We start from the raw sequence: 12,464 nt of genomic DNA, 5'->3' as shown, positions 1-12,464 counted from the left end.
GACACCGCCACTGTGTTCCTAACGTCTTGTTTCTACCGCGATGATTTCACTTAAGAACGGTCTCGAAGCTGCAGCAATGATTACTTCCGTTGAATCTCAAGCACAAAAGGTGAAATGCACATGAAGTCCTTCTGGTGCCTTCCAAAGCGAGTTACAAGCTGAAGTAGCCATTTTTTTTTTTTCATGAAACATCGCTTTTACTTGAAAGCATGACAGACAAAACATGGTCTTTCAGACTGGAGTGTTTGACATTTTCACAAAAATGAAGTGACCTTGTTGTCACTTCAGGGAACACTTGAGTATTTGTTACCAATGAGAAAACTCAGGTTTTCCGGTAAAAGTTAGAATTATGGACAACGTCCATCTGACAGCTTCCTAATATTTCCGTGGGTAGTGGCGAGATTGACAAATGCGATGTTTTGATATCTTATGATGAAATGTACCAACATTTGGAAGATCTGCATAACTCAATGAAATAATGGCTTTCACATGATCAGTGGATGCATGATGTGACACAATCTTGCACAGACAAAAAAATCCATCGAAAGTGCAAGATGGACAGGGTTTTTAAAAATGTATTTGTATTTTATTTATTTATTTGAGAGAGAGGGAGAGAGCGAGCGAGAGAGCACGCAAGCCAGAGTGAGGGGCAGAGGGAGAAGAAGAGAGAGAATCTTAAGCAGACTCCATGCACAGTGAGAAGACCCATGCGGCGCTCGATCCCATGACCCTGGGATCAGATGCTCAACTGACTGGACCACCAAGGCGCTCCTGCACCAATGGATTCTGATGCATGAAAAACTCATTGCTACAGGGTCAAGCTCCCCATCACACTAATCTTTAAGAAACCACCCCTTGCTGAGTTTAGGTGCAGTATCAGAAAATATCCCCAACTCTCTGAAAAGGCTATTAAAATATTCCTCCCTCCAACACCCAAAACACAAATAATCCAGTGAAGAAATGGGCAAAAGACATGAACAGACACTTCTCCAAAGAAGACATCCAGGTGGCCGACCGACACATGAAAAAATACTCAACATCACTCATCCTCAGGGAAATACAAATCAAAACCACACTGAGATACCCCCTCACACCGGTCAGAATGGCCAACATGAATAACTCAGGCAACAACAGATGTTGGCGAGGATGTGGAGAAAGAGGGTCTCTTTCGCGTTGTTGGTGGCAATGCAAGCTGGGGCAGCCACTCTGGAAAACAGTATGGAGGTTGCTCAAAAAACTAAAAAGAGAACTGCCCTACGACCCAGCAATGGCACTACTAGGCGTTTCTCCATGGGGATACAGGTGTGCTGTTTCGAAGGGACGCGTGCACCCCCATGTTTATAGCAGCACTATCGACAATAGCCAAAGTACGGAAAGAGCTCAAATGTCCATCCGTGGATGAATGGATAAAGAAGATGTGGTCTATATAGACAATGGAGTACTACGCGGCAATCAAAAAGAATGAAGTCTTGCCATTTACAACTACGTGGATGGAACGGGAGCGTATTATGCTAAGTGAAATTAGTCAGTGAAAGACAAATGTCGTATGACTTCACTCATATGAGGCCTTTAAGAGACAAAACAGTTGAACATAAGGGAAGGGAAGCAAAAATAATATAAAAACAGGGAGGGGGACAAAGCAGAAGAGACTCCTAAATATGGAGAACAAACTGAGGGTGACTGGAAGGGGGTGTGGGAGGGGGGATGGGCTAAATGGGTCAAGGGCACTAAGGAATCTACCCCTGAAATCATTGTTGCACTATATGCTAATTTGGACGTAAATTTTAAAAAATAAAAAATAAAATAAAATAAAATATTCCTCTCTCTTCCAGGGCTACATTCCTGAGGGCGTATTTTCTTCACAGTGTCAGCCAAAACAACACATCGCAAGATGAATGGAGACACAGCCACAAGAATCCACCTGTCTTCTGCTAAACCAGACATGAAAGAGATTTATAAAAATGCAACATACACAATGCTGCTTTTACCAAACATTTTTGTTTTGGAAATAGTTATTTTTCTGAGGTAAAAACGTCACTGATGTTAACATAGGATGTGTTTAATATTGGTCTTTTAAAGTGGGTTACTGGGGTGCCTGGGTGGCGCAGTCGGTTGAGCGTCCGACTTCAGCCAGGTCACGATCTCGCGGTCCGTGAGTTCGAGCCCCGCGTCGGGCTCTGGGCTGATGGCTCGGAGCCTGGAGCCTGTTTCCGATTCTGTGTCTCCCTCTCTCTCTGCCCCCCTCCCCCGTTCATGCTCTGTCTCTCTCTGTCCCAAAAATAAATAAAAAAAAAATAAAATAAAATAAAACGTTAAAGTGGGTTACTGTGTTTAATTTCAGCTTTTATTTATAACGTTGTATCAGTAGATGTAATCCACAAAACTATGGGGCACTCAAGTATTTTCAAGAGTGGAAAATGGTCATGGGGTTCTTTATATTATATTTGCAACTTCCTGTGAGCCGATATTTAGCTTAAAATGAAGCCATTTTGTGGGGGGAAGCGCCTGGGTGGCTCAGTCAGTTAAGCACCCGACTTTGGCTCAGGTCATGATCTCACAATTCGTGAGTTCGAGCCCCGCGTCGGGCCCTGTGCTGACAGCTCAGAGCCTGGAGCCTGCTTCCGAGTCTGTGTCTCCCTCTCTCTCTGCCTCTCCCCTGCTCGTGCTCTGTCTGTCTCTCTCTCAAAAATAAATAAGCATTAAAAAATAATTTAAAAAAAAAGAAACTATTTTTTTTAAATGACTCAAAGAATGAAAGAAAATGAAAATTAAAAGAAAAGCAATGAGACTATACCCTGATGGTATGGGCAAGAAATTCCCACTCCAATTCCAAGTACATAAAAGTAGTTGGGATCCTCAGAGCACAGGGTTAAGAATGCTCTAGAGTAATGAATTAAGGACAGATCTTTACACAAAAGCCCAACTCATGTGAAGGCCCAGCTCATCTTCAACACTCAAGTGTTCTTATCCCACCTTCTGGGTTCCTGCTCAGACAACCCCTCTCCACCCTGAGACGTGAGGGAGATCCAGTTTTAGGCCTGCGGCCAGTGATGGGATATGGGACTCATGCATTATTTTAATGTGCCAATTGAGCTCTTTGTATGTGCCAGGCTCCTTTTTAGGTTCTGAGAGCCCCAAGGAAGTGCCCTGCAGAGGGGACCAGTTCTGACCCAGCAGGTGAGCTGATGGCTTTTCACACCATCCCTGCTGTGTCCCCTGTCCACTTGCCCAAGTGAAGGGGTGAGGGTACCAGGGACGGCCCCGGGGAGCAGCTCAGACTTTACACTGTGAGCCTATGTGAGCAGGGACCATGTTGGCCCTGTTTACTACATGGGCTCCACACCCAACAGAGGGCCTGCCTGCCACGTGATTAGATGCTCAATCAGGGCACCGGACTCAACTGGAATTTTCTGATTCTGTTGAATGGATGGAATGATGGACAGAGATAGAAGAGGAATGGACAGGTAGATGGATGAAGGATGGATGAAAGAATGGGTAGATAGATGGACAGATGAATGGATGGATAGTTGATGGGGGGATGGATGAATGGATGGATGGAAGAAGGTTGGCTGGATGGGGGGACACATGAGTGAATGGATGGCTGGATGGCTGGATGATGGTTGGCTGGATGGATGATTGTTGGATGGATGGATAGATGAGTGAATCATGGGTGGAGGGACAGAGGCATAAAGGAGGGATGGGCAGGCAGACCGACGGATGGATAAGAGGAAGACAGAAGGGCAGGGGGGGATGAGGACGTGGTGGGAAAGTGGGTAGGGAAGGCAGGGAGATGATGGCATCCACACACCTGAAAACAGAAGGAATCGAGCCCATACTCTTGGAAGCAAGAGGACCCAGCTGAAAAGGATGCAGGGGACAAGGAACCCTGAGGCAGCCATGCCCACTGCTGCCTCCACCAGGTCAAAACCCCACTTCCAACCCCAAATCCTGCCGCCACTTGGTACCTTTTTGGCCCCGAGCTTCAGCGCCTTCTTCCTGGCTTCTTCAAAGTCTTCCTTCTGGCCGATGTTGGCCTGAGAAACAGCAGCAGAGAGGCCTAATCAGCCCGGGGGCACGAAGGAGAGCTGGAGAAGAATTTCAGCCCCTTCTCCCCCTGCCAAAGCTGTCTACAACACCCCTCAAATGGAGGTGGCTCTCACTTGCCAGGTGACTGTGAGCGAGACGCTTCTCTCCCTGGGCCTCACCCTCCCCTACCTGAATGACAAGGGGACCGGGCGCTCTTAGGTATCTTGACTTCAACTGCAAACCAATCACTCCTGGCAACGGCTGAACTTTTGTCTATGTGGAGCACTGTCCTCGCTTCCTCTGGGACCAGAAACTTCTTTTGGGGGGCCTCTTTCCATAGGAATGGAGGGGAGCAAATCACGTCCCCTGCTCAAGGTAGGGATACGCCCATGATCCAAGCCTAGTCAGTCAGAACCCTTCAGCCACTGCAAGAGTCTATGATCTTTGCAGACTCCCTGGGTGCTGACAAGGGGCTTCCGGAAACAGGAAGACGGTGTGCCTTCCACGGTCCCCGCTGCAGGCCAGAGCCCACGGCCCCTTGCAGGCAGGCTGGCCGGGTCACACCGCCAAGCTCATTTCTGGCGTTCCCCGCTCCGGTCGCCCGCATACGGCTGGCCTCCTCGGTGCCCTGTGGGGCACCCCAGACCTGGGGACACCACGGATGTTCATTTTACCGGGGAAGAAAGAAGTATTTGCCTACAGTTGACAGGCTTAGGGAGGGGAAGCTGGGCTCGGGGGCAGGGAGAGCGAGCTCACGGACAGCAGGACAAACGGGTAGAAAGACGGACACACTGCGAGCCTCCTTACCAGGTAGGCGATGACGTCATAGCCTTGTTCCTTCAGCCACACGAGAATGCAGGAGGTGTCCAGGCCGCCACTGTAGGCCAGAACCACGGAGCCTTTGCTGGACATCTCGTCTGGGGGAGGGGGAGGTTGTCGTGGAGGAAGGAGAGTGACTCAGAGCCAGCCCATCCCAACCGGCCAGCAGCCCCCACTTTGGCCTTGGGCAGCCTCAGCCCTCGGAGGAGCTGCCGCGGGGGGAGGAGAGGGTTGGGAACAAGGTGTTCACCTGTTCTCAAGGCCAGCTGAGAAGCTGTTCCTTCCTGCGGCCTCATCCCTTCCCCCACCCCTACCCCCGGGGACCTGACCCCACACACTGCACGCACACACCTACATCCATGCAGGGAAGGCCCTGGGAAGACTGATAGCAGCTTGGGGGTGACAGGGGTTTGGGGGAGGAAGGAAGCATCCCTCGCCAGGTAGACAAGGTGCCTGAGGCTGAGCTGTTGGGACAGGGCCAGGATGCTCTGGAGACTTGGGCGGGGCTTTGGCCCCAAGCCTTGGGCAGCTCAGAGATTGCCAGGCGTGGCCCTGGGGGGCCTCACGTGGCTCACCCCCCGCCCCTACCGTGACCCGCTGTTGTGTCCGTTGGGGCGGCAGACCCTGGGGCTCAGACAGGTGAGCAGCTGGCTCAAGGTCACAGAGCTCGTCCCAGCATGCAATGCTGCCTCCCAGCAGAACAGGATGCTAGGGTGCAGAGTCCCTGCCTCCACGTACCCCCCCCCCCCCCCCGCCACCTGGTGCCCCAGCGAGCCCTCGCACATTGGGAGTTTAGACTCTTTTCAAACGCTGCTCCAGGATACAGACGGAGACACTGAGGTCCAGAGAAGGAAGGGGACAGGCAGAGGGAGTTCCTTCCTGGAGATGAAGATGATCCGTCCCCCTGCAGCAGGGACAGATGCGTCCCGCCTTATCTGTCTCCTCAGCTACACTGAGGCACCAGAGACCCCTGTGTCCTTGTCTTTGCAGCCACTGTTTCTTCCGTCCGGGAGGCTCTCCCTCAGCCTTTGGGCCGTTAGGACCTGCCCTGAGTCCCCCGGCACTCTCCACGAGGTCCCGAGAGTAGGTGCTGTTATCGTGCCCGCTTTGCTAATGAGGAAGCTGAGGGTCGCGGAGGTGGGGTCATTTGCTGGAGGTCATACGGTCAGCAGGCAGCAGGCCCAGATTTGGACCCAAACCATCTGGTCCCAGCCTCCCTGGACGTGGCCCCAGCATCCTGCATTGGTAGGGGGGATTCTTGTGTCTGGTGAGAGGCGTTCCCACTGGAGTCTGACCAAGGTCAGGGTCTTTATTAGGCACTGTTGGGAAAAGCCGTGGACGCCCCTCCGCAGGAGGGAGCCCACAAGGGGCACCCCATCATCACGACCGCAAAGATACAGGCTCCCATGTACTGAAAACTTCCCCTGTGCCTGGGCCTGGAAGTCCAGGGAGGAGATGTGCTGGCCCAGTCACCCAGCCCTGCGCAGCAGAGCCTGGAGAGGGCCCGACTGCGACGCTAGAACACGCATCCTGTGTGCAGACCCCTGGCCAGCCCCAGGGCTTGCACACCCTGCGGCCCTTGGCACGCGGAAGGGAGAACACCTCATGGAGAAGTGCGGATGGGGGGGGGGGGTGTTTCTGACGGATGCAGACGACTTCTGCCTCCACTGGGCATTCGACCGCCTGCCAGGCCCTGTCCCCAGCCCGGCTTGCTGGTGACTCAGCAGACCCTGACCCTGGGGCCCAGGGATGGTGCTCATGGCAAGAGCAGACCATCAAAACTGGAGGGAAGGAGGGGCGCCTGGGTGGCTCAGTCGGTTGAGCATCTGACTTCGGCTCAGGTCATGATCCTGCGGTTCATGGGTTCGAGCCCCGCGTCGGGCTCTGTGCTGCCGGCTCGGAGCCTGGAGCCCGCTTTGGATTCTGGGTCTCCCTCTCTCTCTCTGCCCCTCCCCCGCTCGCGCTCTGTCTCTCTCAAAAAATAAACATGAAAAAAAAATATTTCTTTTTTAATGGAGGGAAAGAGGCAGGAAGGACTCAGAAGGTACCTTGGATGGGACGTGCGGCTTCCCGGCTTCTGGAACCCGACTTCACGGCTCGGCGAACCACTCTGCAAAAGCCAAAGCTATTTCAGCCGTCTGGAACGGCAGTCCAGGTGAAGCCAGAGACCCTGAACCTGGCCTCTCCGGCTGGTCCCCACAATCCACATAAATGAACATGCCCGTCACGTGCGGAGCCCTTCCCTTTGTGTCGTCTCCATTTCCGAGACGGGGAAACTGAGGCTCAGGTTAAGGAGCTTGCTCAAGGCCTTGCTTGGCTGGTTAAGTGGCAGAGCCGGGACTCAACCCCAGAGCAGCTGGGCCCCAGAAGCCCCCTGCTGGAAGGCACAAGGCCCAGGGAAGGGAACCGCTGGGGCCAGGTGTGGTCTGGGAAGCCACAGGCGGCTCAGACACCCTGGCGCGGCTGGGGTGGGCTCGAGACAGGGACAGGTGATGCAAGGCCAAGACGGTGGGCGCCGGAGTAAGGGAGAGGGAGCCCCACGGAGACAGACAGACTGTGCCCGCCCCCCTCTGCCCCGTGGTCCCATCTCGGCACAGGCACGCTGCATTCTAATTGTACCCCCACTCCCATAAGTGTGAGCTCCGCGAGGACAGGGACCATCTCACGGACGGTGCCTGGCACCTGGCAGGCACTCAGAGCGACGCTTCTGTTCTACTGTCCAGAGGCCAGTTCCTTGCCCGTAAGAGGAGGGTTACGTCCCCCCAAAGCCTAGAATTCTATGCACGCGCTCATCCAGAAACTGGCGCGCCCCTCCTGCCTGCCAGGCTGTGTGCCTGCATGCCCACCGAGGACCTTGGCCCCGAGGTCTGAGCTGTGTGAAAGAATGCACGTATCTAGGACTGTGTGCCCAGGAGCATGAACGCGTGTGTGCACGCCCGCGTGCGTGGGGGATGTTTGGGCCTGTGTGTGCAGAGATTAGCGGGGCGGGTGGGCTGGGAAATGTCGCAATCTGACACTGGCGTCTTCCCAGCGCCCCCACCCCCCATCCCCGGACCGGTGAAGCTTCTCCTCCCCCAGCCAGCCCGGTCCCTGGGCTGTGTGATGACACTGATGTCTGTCTCCGCGAGTGGAAACTGACAAGAGCTGAGGCCTCGAGTTGGGGGCGGGAGATGGGCAGAGGAGCAGGATGTTGGGGTACAGTCCAGTGAGTACCCACTATGGGTAAAGCACAGGGGCTGGGTCCTCCAGACCTGGGCTCAGGCTGCTTCAGCTGCTCGTCTGCTAAATGGGGGTGAGAAGAGCCCACCAGTCCACAGGGCGACAGTGAGGATTCAGTGAGATGCTGGGGCAGGGGGGGGGGGGGGTTGGCGGGGAGGAGCCAGAGTTGGGCACCAAGCTAGACTCCCCTTACCACGGCCACGGCTAACCTCAGGCCAGTCCCTCACTCTCCAGGGCTCAGTCTAGCCATCGGCACTACCTGGAAGCCGTTCTGGTTCTGACACCCCAGGACCCTGGGATGCCTGCCTGGGGGGGTTGTCTAGCAAACCCTCGTCCCCACCCCATCCTCCATGAAGGGCCCAGGGCAGTCTCCTGCCCCCCTCCCCAGATCCTAGGCACGTGCCCATTGCCAAGAAGATCCGTGTTTCCCCACTCCCACGCCAGACCTGACACCCTTCCCCGGAAGACGGACACCTTGGGAGGAGGGAAGAAGGTGGCCTCATGCCGAGATGCCTACCAGCCTGGTCTGAGTTGCCCAGGCAGGTGGCATTCTCCGTGGCCCCAGCCCGGGCCACCCCACCAGCTTCCCATGCACCTGCTAGGCCAGCCTTGGATACTTCCTCAATTCTAATGAAACCCGTGGGCTCCTAAACGTCAAAGCTGGAACGATGACAAGAGCAGATACTCTGTGTGGTGCCACACAGGTGCCATTTCAAGGTGGAGACTATTCCTAAAAATTAATTATACCAGCTATCACTACCACGTGGGGCTCAGAAAAGGTCAACTACTTGCCCGGGTCTCAGGTTGCCAGATGCCAGAACTGGGACTGAAGCCTAGGCTGAATGCAGACCACAGATCGCCTCCCCCTCACTTTTGTCTTCCAGAAACCAAAACCCCCAATGAATCATCACCAACCAGTAGTATATTTCTCCGCGAGTCAGGGATACAGCTTGGCGAATGTTCTTCTGGAACCCCTCCCTCACATTCTAACTCTGCTGATCTGGGTTCATTAGAGTTGTTTTTTTTTTTTAAACCCTAGCTCCGCCTAAGCCGGAAGAATTCTCTCTGACTTTGGGGTTTCCTCATTCTTGGGTTTGGAGGTCCTATCACTTTGGGGCCCTCTTTTGTGTCTGACAGAGCTAGGCTGCAATTCCACACTTTGACCAGGAGGTGCCGCTGTCGGGTTTCAGCCCGACCATCCACTTGATGGGCTCAGCTCATCTGTCTGCACATCCTTGGTAAGACAGTGAGTGATTTTCTTCCCAATTGACAGAGGGGGAAGCTGAGGTCAAGGGGCTTGTCCTAGGCTAGACAATGAGCTGGCTCTCAGCAGCGGGATTCCTGGGGCCTGAGAATCAAATCGGGAACACTGGCTTTCTCGGGGACAGTGGCACTCCAGCAAACATCTTCCACCCAGGGTTAGGGGTCACTGGGGAGTCTGCCGTGGCTGGGAAGGTTGAGTCTCTACTTCTGGTGAAAAGCCCCTGAGACAGGTGGTAGGGAGACTAAGCAGATCTCACCAGACTCTGGTAAAAGACAGGCAAACTTCTAAGAGCATTTGGAGCACACGGCAGAGAGTGCATTCATTCATTCGTTGATCCTACCAATAATATTGCAAAGCCTGTTGGGTACATGGCCTACCCCCAAGTCTGGGGAGGGCGCCTCCCCAAGTCTGGGCGGGGGGGCGGGGGGTGGAACGCACCAGGGCCTGGAAGATCAACCCTTCCCAAAGTGTTACAGCAGAGCTCAGAGGCTTAGACCCTGAATTCCAATGAGTTTCTTTCCACATGGGCGCCCACAGGCAAGGCACTCTCTTCAGGGGCTCTGTGCTCCAATAAAGGCATCTGGCTGTCCTGGCTCGCCTCCCAGGACCCATGAGGCTAAGAAGAAATGGGACCTGGGAAAGTGCTTGCACAGCAGGTAAGTCTGGGCCTGGCTCCCCTCCGTGAGTCAGACTCCTGGGGCCCCAGGCCAGGGGAAATGGCTACCATCACAGCCAAGCGACCACAAAGCCCAGAGCAGGCAGCCAGTTGATGCGGCCCATGTGAGTCCTCGGGGGAACTTGGACTATACAGAGTGGGGGCCTCCCTGCTCTGCCCCACCTGGTGCCTGCCCCAGGGTCTAGGTGCTCAGTGGGCAGCCTGCATCACTCAGCTTGTACTGAGCGGAACGAGAAGTGCTTCTCAGCACAGGGCACAGATGGCTCCAACTGGGACAGGTCCCCACCCCGCCCCCTGGCTCCCCTGCTTGGGCTCCGAGAGGGGGGATGGAAGGAGGGAAGGTTTGTAGGATGAAGATTCCTCCCGCCCTACCCATCCATTCCTCTTGTGGCTCTGTCTACGGTCTCCTCACTAGAAGCTTCCGTAGGAGGGTAGAGATCTGGTCTCCGGTCTCATGTCCCCTGTATGGCACGTGGTGAGGCATGCCCCAGACAGTTACTGAGTGAATGGACCCAGCCACAGTTGTCAACAGTCTACAGAGATTGCCCCACCGTCTTACTGCTTCCTGAGCGCCGAGCCTGTGCCAGCTCTGACAGACGGAGAAACTGAGGCTTGGGAAGCTGGCAGCTGACCCAAGGTCTCACCCGGTCGTGCCTGCCTTCCGGGCTTGGGTCTGCTGGCTCCAGAGTCTGCCCTGTTACCAGCCGTGGGCTGGGAAGGAAAGATCAAAGCCCAGGGCCTATTTGATCCGACCCTGGGGAAAGAACAGGTTTGTTCCTGCCTGACTCTGTGCAAGCTCCGGGCCGCGATGCCCCGGAGGAGACGCCCCCACTGCGCAGAAAGGAACACTGAGGTGGCGGGTCACGGGACCTCCTCAGGAAGAGCCCTGGCGGGATGGGAGAGGAGTTTCCTCCATTTCACAATGACCCTCCCTCTCCGGAGGGCGCAGCCGCCCAAGGGGCCAAAGGCAACAGCAACCCGGACGGCGGACATTTCCTGCAGAGCGGCCCCTCCCACAGCCCCGGAGTCCAGTGCCAGCCACAAACCGGGCACCGTGACCCGGCGCGGCCACCGCCCCCAACCCTCGGGCGGAGAAGGCTAATAGGTTTCAGGAGGCAGAGACTGACGCCCCCTGCGGGGGAAGGAGCGCAGTCACAACCAAGACTCCGCGTCCCGCTGCCCATCTGCCCGCGGTAAACTGAGGCTCGGGGCTGTGGGAGGGGCCCATGCGCCCAAGGCCCGGGGAGAGGGGCAGAGGTCGGGCGGGAACTCAGGTTTCACGCAGAGAAAGGGAGGCGGAGACAGAGACCGGGGCAGGAGGGGGAGGTCAGAGAAGGGGTGAGAGAATCCGGACCCCACCCCACCCTCCGGACTCCCAAGGTCTCCATCTGGGGGGGTCCGGCATAGAGGAAGCTGGGCTAGACACGGGGAATCTAGAAAAGACCTCGGCCCGCAAAGGGGACGCATAACCTGACCTGCCACCCCCCCCCCCACCCCCGCATTGTCCGATACTCGCGCCCCGGCCCCACCCTCGAAGGACTGAAGCCCCGGCGTCGCTCTCCTGCCCTCCCGTCCAGGTGCGAGCGCGGGGCGCTTGGCCACTCGGGGCCGACTTCTGCTCCCGCCTGCACGGGCGACCGGAGCGCGGTCCCCTCGGCCTCCTCGGGTCGCTGTCGGCGGGACCCGGGGGCAGGGTGTCCTAGGCCAGGGGGTGGGAGCGGAGTCTCGGGCCGGGGGCTCCTTACCGTGGCCCGGGCGGCGGTGGCAGGCGGCGGAGCAGGGCCGGCTGCGTGGCGCATCCCGGGTTATAAACACCCGGCCCGGGGGCAGGGCCCGGGACAGGGACACGTGGGGGGGGGGGGGGGAACGCGCGCGACAGGCCCCGCCCCCGGGCCCGGCCCCCACGCGGAGCCGCTCGGCGGCCGCGGCCACCTGCAGGTGGGCGGGGCCCGGTCCCTCCTTCCCTCCTTCCTTGTCCGCCCTCGCCCCGCCCCCCGGGGCGCACGTCCTCCCGAGGGCGCACGCGCCCAGGGTCCTCTCGCCCTGACCCTCGGACAGGCGGCCCCTCGGGGCGCGGCAGTAGCTGGAACGCGGGCAACTGGCAGGGTGACCACGGCAGGCGGTCCTGCCAGAGGCTTGCCACCGCCCGGGGGTGGGAGTGGGAACAGAAGTCCCTTAGGCGCGGTGCATCTCGTGCCCGCTTTTATCCCGCGGTGGCCTCTCTGCAGACCTCCCTTCCCCCACAGTGGCCCCCGGGAACCGGAGCCCAGGTGAAGGCGGCCCCAGAAGGCCGCGGTTTCAGCCCTCCGTCCAGGGCTGGTTCTTGGCTGTCTCCCCAGAGCCTGGCACCGGGCCACCCCCCTCCGGGGCACCCCATAAATAGTGAAGAGAAGACTGGCCAACTGCTAAGCCGGCGGGCAGTCGGGGTTCACAGCTGAGGTTCACAGAGGCGAGGCTTCT

General features: G+C 56.9%; 1 protein-coding gene across 2 annotated transcripts in view; it reads right to left on the bottom strand.

The window, feature by feature from the left end:
- ASS1 (argininosuccinate synthase 1) overlaps nt 1-11,819 on the bottom strand; it is a 53,068-nt gene extending 41,249 nt beyond the window's left edge. The window contains exons 1-4 of one of the 2 annotated variants that reach the window (XM_053908431.1): nt 11,750-11,819; nt 6,894-6,955; nt 4,834-4,943; nt 3,966-4,034 (exon numbers count right to left, since the gene is read on the bottom strand). In XM_053908431.1, coding sequence (XP_053764406.1) covers nt 3,966-4,034; nt 4,834-4,938 — 174 coding nt within the window. In that variant the 5' untranslated portion in view covers nt 4,939-4,943; nt 6,894-6,955; nt 11,750-11,819. The remainder of the gene's footprint in view (nt 1-3,965; nt 4,035-4,833; nt 4,944-6,893; nt 6,956-11,749) is intronic. The other variant, XM_053908430.1, reaches the window with a different exon arrangement.
- Nucleotides 11,820-12,464: the final 645 nt, after the last annotated feature.

Source organism: Panthera pardus, unplaced genomic scaffold (assembly GCF_024362965.1).
Source record: "Panthera pardus isolate Hobbes unplaced genomic scaffold, ASM2436296v1 HiC_scaffold_20, whole genome shotgun sequence".
NCBI lineage: Eukaryota > Metazoa > Chordata > Mammalia > Carnivora > Felidae > Panthera > Panthera pardus.
The sequence above is the reverse complement of the archived record's forward strand: the minus strand, read 5'-3'. Positions and strand labels throughout refer to the sequence as shown.